Consider the following 8,241-nt stretch of genomic DNA (forward strand, 5'->3'; position numbering starts at 1 on the left):
CTGGGCTCAAGCGATCCTTCCACCTCAGCCTTCCAAGTAGCTGGAACTACAGACACATGCCACCATGCCCAGCTAATTTTTTTATTTATTGTAAAGATGGAATCTCACCAAGTTGCCCAGACTGGTCTCAAACCCATGGGCTCAGGCAATACTCTTACCTTGGCCTCCAAAAGTGCTGGGATTATAGGTATGAGCCACCATGCTTGGCCTAGGTACATTTTGTTTTTTTTTGAGTTGGAGTCTCACGCTGTCACCCAGACTGGAGTGCAGAGGCCGCTCCCGGCCACCGCAGCCTCGACCTGCAGGGCTCCGGCGATCCTTCCACCTCAGCCTTCCGAGTAGCCGGAATTACAGGCATGCGCTACCACGCCCAGTTGATTTTTTTTTAAATTTATTGTAGAGATGAGGTCTCGCTGCCCAGACGGTTCTCGAACCCATGGGCTCAGGCAATCCACTCACCTCAGCCTCCCAAAGGCGCGGGATTACAGGCTGAGCCACCGAGCCCGGCTACATTTTTTTTTTTTTTTTTGAGTTGGAGTCTCATTCTGTTGCCCAGGCTGGAGTGCAGTGATACACTCACCGCCACCCCAACATTGACCTGCTGGACTCCGGCGATCCTCCCATCTCAGTCTTCCAAGTAGCTGGAACTATAGGTGTGCACTACCATGCTCAGCTAACTTTTGATTTATTGTAGAGACAAGGTCTCGCCAAGTTGCCTGGGGTGGTCTTGAACCAGTGGGCTCAGGTAATCCACTCGCCTTAACCTCCCAATGTGCTGGAATTACAGACTGAGCCACCAAGCCGGACCTGGGTGCATATTTTTAAAAGATCTTTTTTCTTGATCTATAAGCCAAGCTCTTCCTCTGACAGCTGTATGTGAACATGTCAACTCCTGTCAGACTGAAAGCTCCCTTAGGATATGGATCCACTCTCATTTTTTTATTTGCGGCAGCTTTCATAAATACAAATGAATGACTTTATCTTTAACATAATATATTAGGCTCTCAGACCTAATCTTAGATTTAAAATTTCTTCAGGGACTTTCCCTTTTTTGTGTGTGTGTGAGTTGGAGTCTCACTCTGTCGCCCAGGCTGGAATGCAGCAGCACACTCACAGTCACTGCAGCCTTGACCTGCTGGACTCAAGTGATCCTTCTGCCTCAGTCTTCCAAGTAGCTGGAACCACAGGTGCATGCCACCACACCCAGCTAATTTTTTTGTAGAGACAAAGTCTAGTCAAGTTGCCCAGGCTGGTCTCGAACCCCTGAGCTCAGGCAATCCTCTTACCTCCGCCTCCCAAAGTGCTGGGATTACAGGTGTGAGTCACCACACCCAGCCAGGACTTTGCCTTAAGTCCCTGGGAGTCCTGCTGAGGCTTTGTCCTAGTGGTTGATCACTTGGAATGTGGGAGGATCTAGTATTTCAGAACGAGGATGAGCTGAAATATAATTGTCCGCTCTAGTGACACTGTTGCTGCCAGTATTTACTCATAAATGGAAATGAAAAAAAGTTAAAAGAGGAGGGGGCACCCGGATTTGAACCGGGGACCTCTTGATCTGCAGTCAAATGCTCTACCCCTGAGCTATACCCCCCTAGCCTCTTGGAGGTCACTCCCTTGTCCACTTATAGTGACTCAGTACAAACAGGTTCCACCCACACTAGAGTCCTGGAATACTTTGTATTGTAAAGCCCCGCCCTCTCTGGTAGCTATCTTCTGCTTTGGCTTTTCTCCTGGCCACCAATAAACTAAGTGGGAACACTTGAAAAATGACATCCTAGAATCCAGCAAAAAGGAAACCAACATAGCATAAATAGACAAAACATCCACAAACAGTGTTACTGTGCCAGAATCCTTGGCTAAAAAGCACCCGATACTGTTTTGTCCAGCCCCTACCTCTTAAGAAATCAAGAGTGGAAAGGAGAAGGAAGATGCCAGTTCTTTGACTCGGATGCCTCTGTCAGGAAATCAGGAGATCCTCAGGGCAACCAGTGCCAATCCCTGCAGAGGCACTGCCAGCTCTGCTCCTGATGGAAACAGTAGCCAGCAGCGACCAGGGCCCTGCCACACCTGGGTAAGTGCATTGTTGAGGGCTGAGTTATATGTTTCCTTTTTTTGTTGTTTGTTTGTTTTGAGTTGCAGTCTCACTCTGTCACCTAGGCTGGAGTACTATGGCATGCTCACGGCCACCACAGCCTTGACCTGCTGGGCAGGTGATCCTTCTGCCTCAGGCTTCCAAATAGCTGGAACCACAGGCATGCACCACCACACCCAGCCAATTTTTTTGATTTATTGTAGAGACAAGGTCTCGCTGTGTTGCTCAGGCTGGTCTCGGATCCCCTGAGTTCAGGCAATCTTCTCGTCTCTGTCTCCCAAAGTGCTGGGATTATGGACATGAGCGATTGCACTGGGCTTGTATGTTTCTTCTTATCACACCAGCAGGGGGAAACTGAGGCCTCTCCCTTCAAGCACAGAGCACAGGGCAAAGGTCTGAGGGGCCCTCTCTGCTCTCACCTCCTTTCTGAGGTGTGGAAAGACTGACTTGCCTCCCCCCCACCACACCCCCCCCCCACATCCCCCGAAGAAACAGCACACTGGGAGACACAACTTTTTTTGTATGTAAAATAACATCGAGAGTTCATCTAAACATCTGTCTTAGAAATTCAGGTCGAGGGCTGCGAGGGAAGACATGCTGTCAGAAGAGAGGGAAGTGAGTGACCTCTCCAAAGACGGATGGGTGCTGGCGCAGGGCCGGGGTGTTCCGGCGGTACCCGAACCGACCGTTGAACCCACTGGCCGGTTTCAGGTCAGTGTTGTAGTGGCTGTGCCCGGTCACCTGCTGGAGAGAATGCCCTTGGGGGCAAGGATGGACGCCTGAGTCCACATCCTCCCCCTTACCTTCCCCCCTCCCCTAGGGCTAGCATGGGATGCCAATCCTGGCGTGGGCACTGCGCACCCCATGCCCATAGCTGAACACTCTATCCTCACGTGTCCTGAGCCTCCGGGCTGAAAAGCCAAGGGCAGGTGAGGTCCTAGGGAAGAAAGCTTCTTAGAAACCAGACCCTGCACTAGGAGTGAGTGTGAAGGGAATATGCTGGAACAGGAAGGGCCAGAAACTTCTGGGCTTGGCCGAAACTTTTGCCTTATCTCCCAGGGGAATTGAGAATAACCTACCCTTGCCTCTGACACATCCGGAGAAAATGGATGAGATCAATTCAGTCAAATGGTGCAAAGGATCATGGGACCAGAGTGTGGCTGAGGTCAGCAAAGTTGGGATGGGAGGAGGGTGCACCCTGCCAGAAAAATATCTCCCAATTCTCCCTTTCCCGTTGTTGCTAAATTGGGCCTAGAAAATGAGCAGGATAGCGCTTCTTGGGAGTCAGTGAGAGGAACACAGACTTTAGAAGCTGAAAGGGTAGAATTTCAAGCCAACCCCGCCCTTCTCAGCAAATCACTTTCTTTAAAATTTCATTTTGAGTTGGAGTCTCACTCTGTTGTCCAGGCTGGAGTGCAGTGGTATAATCAAAGCTCACCACAGCCTCAGCCTTCTGGGTTCAGGAGATCTTTCTGCCTCACCCTCCCAAGTAGCTGGGACTACAAGCATGCGCCACCACACCCAGCTAATTTTTTGTTTTGTTTTTTTTTTGTAGAGACAAGGTCTCACTTTGTTGCCCAAGCTGGTCTCGAATTCCTGGCCTCAAGCGATTCTCCTGCCTCAGCCTCCCAAAGTGCTGGGATTACAAGCATGCGCCACCGCACCAGGCCTCCTTCTCGGCAAATCACTTTAACTCAAGGCTCAGTTTCCCCAACGGTAACATGGAGATTGAGGATAAAAAGTGCCTGACAAGCTGGGCTCAGTGGCTCAGCCTGTAATCCTGAGCCTTTGGGAGGCTGAGTTGAGTGGATTGCCTGACCCTGCAGGTTCGAGACCCGCCTGGGCAATTTGGCGAGACCTCATCTCTACAATAAATCAAAAATTAGCTGGGCGTGGTAGCGCACGCCTGTAGTTCCAGCTGCTTGGAAGGCTGAGGCGGAAGGATCACCGGAGCCCAGCAGGTCGAGGCTGTGGTGGCCGGGAGCAGCCACTGCACTCCAGTCTGGGCGACAGAGTGAGACTCCAACTCAAAAAACAAAACAAAACAAAAAAAAGTGCCTGACATACAGTAGGTACTCAGTAACTGAAGATTAAGGAGCACCGTAGTACCATCAGCTCACGCAGGAGAAGAAAGTCTGGAAGGAAGCAGTCCACTCGGCCTCCCTCCCCCAGCCAGGCTTCTCTGTGACCCAGCCTCTTTCTCTGAATTGTGGGCTGTACACTCCTCCTCCTCGGTGAAGCCACCATGAGACTGGACGTGGAGGTGGCACTTGCCTGCCCCTGCCCAGTTTCTCCTGTTGAGGTATCTCTGTCCTTGCCCGAAGATGTGGATATAATCTACTATCCAGCCATCCCTTCCTGTGCCGCCGTGATCCTGAAAGTGAGGGAGAAAATGCCAAAGACTGTCAGTCACTAGGCGGGAGAGACCCACAGAGCACACTACCCTGGGATTGCGAGAAGAGGTCGGTGCCTAAGGTAACTAGGCAGACAAACTTTATATATACATATATATATATATATTGAGTTGGAGTCTCACTCTGTCACCCAAGCTGGAATGCAGTGGCACATTCACAGCACCCGTAGCCTCGACCTGCAGGCTCCAGCGATCCTTCTGCCTCAGCCTTCCAAGTAGCTGGAACTACAGGTGCATGCCACCATGCCCGGCTAATTTTTTGATTTATTGTAGAGACGAGGGCTTACCAAGTTCCCCAGGTTGGTCTCAAACCCCTGAACTCAGGCAATCATCTCGCCTTGGCCTCCCAAAGTACTGGGATGACAGGCTTGAGCCACCGCACCCAGCAATTTAATATATTTGATGAGGCTGGGGCCAGTGGTCCATGCCTGCCATCCCAGCACTTTGGGAGGCTAGGTGAGAGGATCGCCTGAGCCCAGGAATTTGAGACCAGCCTGGGCAACATAGCCAGATCTCATCTCTACAAAAAAATTTTTTTAAATAGTCAGGTGTGGCACATGCCTATAGTCCCACCTACTTGGGAGGCTGAGGTGGAAGGATCGCCTGAGCCCAGGAGGTCAAGGTTGCCATGAGACATGATCATCGTGATCACGCCACTGCACTCCAACCTGGGAAGCAGAGTGAGGCTATGACTCAAAACAGAAATTAAACATAAATTTTCCAAAACATGTGCACCAAATAATTTTCAAGCTTTTATTTTAAAGCTTAATTTTATGTGTGTGTGTGTGTGTGTGTGTGTGTGTGTGTGTGTAGAGAAGATAGAGATGAGCTCTTGCTATGTTACCCGGGCTAGACTCAAACTCCTAGGCTCAATCCATCCTCCCACCTTGGCCTCCCGAAGTGCTGGGATTACAGGCATGAGTCACTGTGCCCACCTACTTTCCAGCTTTTGAAAATTCAAATGCAGGATCCTGAGCCCAGCAGGTGGAGGCTGCAGTGGCCATGAGCGTGGCACCGCACTCCAGCCTGGGTGACAGAGTGAGACTCTAAATAAATACTCAAGTGATTGACTGAGTCAGAGTTTCCCTCGAATGCAGTGGCAGGCTCACTGCTACTGGGCTCAGGTGATCCTTCCGCCTCAGCTTCCCAAGTAGCTGGGACTACAGGCAGGCGACACCACACCCATCTAATTTTTTGATTTACTGTAGAGATGAGATCTCTCCAAGTTGCCCATGCTGGCCTCGAATCCCTGGACTCAGGAAATTCTCCTGCCTCGGCCTCCCAAAATTCTGGAATTACAGGCATGAGCCACCAGCATCCGGCCCCAAATACTTTCCTTTTTTTTTTTTTTTTTTTTTTACCCCCAGTCTCTGGCTCTTTCTGTTACAACAGTTGCATGAGTAGACACAGATGCATGTCCATATACATGCAGTGCACACATATGTGCACACATTCTGGGACCACAAAAAACTCCAAGATCCCTTCACAGGGTAACCCCACAATGCCTCCTTTCTCTTGCCCACACCACTGACATCTATAAACACAAATGCTGGAGGCAAAGCATTGAGGGGGGAATGGGACCATCAGCAAATAGTCTTAGATTAGAATCTTCAATCCCGGAGTAGGCCAGCACACCTAGGAGGGAAAAGGCCGAGAGGAGGCACTGAGGGCTACAGGGGTTTAGGAGGGTTCCTTCTCTTCAGCGCTCAGGTCCCCAAGAGTGGGCCCACGCCTGGCAGCTATGACATCACAGAACTGAAGGCACCTGGCCTGCCCTTTGTCTCACTCACTGAGAGCACATGAATTTTTGTCTATTTAGCAACTTGCAGCATGAGGTCACCCTAAAGGCTGGGTCTGTGACATCACAAAGGACAATGAAACCTACTAGTTTTAAGAGCGGAGAGCTCAGCCGGGCTTGCCACCGCACCCAGCAATTTAATATATTTGATGAGGCTGGGGCCAGTGGTCCATGCCTGCCATCCCAGCACTTTGGGAGGCTGAGGTGAGTGGATTGCCTGAGCCCGCGGGTTCGAGATCCGCCTGGGGAACTTGGCAAGACCTCATCTCTACAATAAATCAAAAATCAGCTGGGCGTGGTAGCGCGCGCCTGTCGTTTCAGCTACTCGGAAGGCTGAGGCAGAAGGATTGCCGGAGCCCAGCAGGTCGAGGCTGCGCTGTTCGGGAGCGGCCACTGCACTCCAGTCTGGGCGACAGAGTGAGGCTTCAACTCAAAAAAAAAAAAAAAAAAAGAGAGAGGAGGGCTCTGAGTCCCATCCTCTAGCCTTGCAGAAATGAGTCTGTTCTCAAATTCAGGGCTGGAAGGCCGTTCTGTGGGCTCAGTGAGCTTGCACCCAACACACATCATCCATGTCCTCCAGTTCCTAGACCAATTAGAAAACTGAGGGATCTATGCATGCAGAAAGTCCCTATAAAGTGAAAAACCCTACATGTTTGCCAAGACAAAAAAGAAGTGAAAGGGTTAAAATAAAATCACTTTTGAAAGAAAAGAAGCTGGGCACAATGGCTCAAGCCTGTAATCCCAGCACTTTGGGAAGTCAAAGTGAGAGAACTGACTGAGTCCACGGGTTGGAGAACAGCCTGGGCAACTTGGTGAAACCTCAACTCTACAACAAATCAAAAAATTGTCTACAATAAATTTTTAAAAATCAGTCAGGTGTGGTGGCACACGCCTGTAGTTCTGGCTACTTGGACTGAGCTGGAAGGATCGCCTGAGCCCAGTACCTTGACGCTGGGGTGGCTGTGAGCGTGCCACTGTGCTCCATCCTGGGCACTGGAGTGTGACTCCAACTGAAAAAAAAAGAAAAGACTGGGCGCAGTGGCTCATGCCTGTAATCCCAACACTTTGGACAGTGGAAGAGAGAGGATTGCCTGAGCCTAGGGGTTTGAGATCAGCCTGGGAAACTTGGCGAGACATCATCTCTACAATAAATCGAAAATGAGCTGGGTGTGGTGGCGCAGGCCTGTGGTACCTGCTACTTGGAAGGCTGAAGCAGAAGGATTGCTGGAGTAGGCCATGAACGTGCCGCTGCACTCTAGCCTGGGCAACAGAGTGTGAGACTCTGGCTCAGAAGGAGGGAAGGAAACTGAGGGATGTCGGGCGCGGAGGCTCAAGGCTCTCAGCACTTGGGGAGACCAAGGCAAGCGGACCCCTAGAGCCCAGGAGTTCAAGACCACCCTCACCCGGACCCCTAGAGCCCAGGAGTTCAAGACCACCCTCACCCCCATTCACAAAGAACACAGATGCCGGGCTCGGTGGCTCAGCCTGTAATCCGGAGGCTGAGGTGAGTGGATGGCCTGAGCCCGCGGGTTCGAGACCCGCCTGGGCAGCGAGACCTCATCTCTACAACAAATCAAAAAACCAGCCGGGCGTGGTAGCGCAGGCCTGTAATTCCGGCTCCTCGGAAGGCTGAGGCGGAAGGATCGCCGGAGCCCAGCGGGTCGAGGCTGCGGTGGCCGGGAGCGGCCCCTGCGCTCCAGTCGGGGCGACGGGGCGAAACTCCGACTCAAAAGCCGACAACAAAAACGACCACACAGAAAACCGAGGGGGTGGGAGTGGGGGCAGCTCCCGCGTGGCGAGGGCGGCGGGGTGAGGGGCGCGGGGCCCCCCAGGACCTCCCCTACCTGATCCGTTCTCCGCAAGACGGGCGGGACCACGGGGCTGCGGAAGTAGCCGCGGGCGTGGCAGTCCTGCTGCGCGTTGTAGGGCGGGATCGCC

The 8,241-nt window shown here is 51.8% G+C and overlaps 1 protein-coding gene and 1 non-coding gene across 2 annotated transcripts; both read right to left on the reverse strand.

Moving 5' to 3' along the window:
* Nucleotides 1–1,519: 1,519 nt before the first annotated feature.
* Nucleotides 1,520–1,591, reverse strand: TRNAC-GCA. The gene has a single exon. It is a non-coding gene; the product is annotated as a tRNA-Cys (tRNA).
* A 1,006-nt stretch (nucleotides 1,592–2,597) lies between these two features.
* Nucleotides 2,598–8,237, reverse strand: CUNH17orf98 (chromosome unknown C17orf98 homolog; the record flags this gene model as incomplete). Its single annotated transcript, XM_008051308.1, has 3 exons — nucleotides 2,598–2,850; nucleotides 4,367–4,466; nucleotides 8,148–8,237. Coding segments are annotated over 3 exons (348 nt in total), but the record flags the coding sequence as incomplete, so codon positions are not given.
* Nucleotides 8,238–8,241: the final 4 nt, after the last annotated feature.

The sequence above is a fragment of the Carlito syrichta genome, unplaced genomic scaffold, assembly GCF_000164805.1.
Source record: "Carlito syrichta isolate Samal-C Ts95f unplaced genomic scaffold, Tarsius_syrichta-2.0.1 Scaffold169581, whole genome shotgun sequence".
In the NCBI taxonomy this organism is placed as follows: domain Eukaryota; kingdom Metazoa; phylum Chordata; class Mammalia; order Primates; family Tarsiidae; genus Carlito; species Carlito syrichta.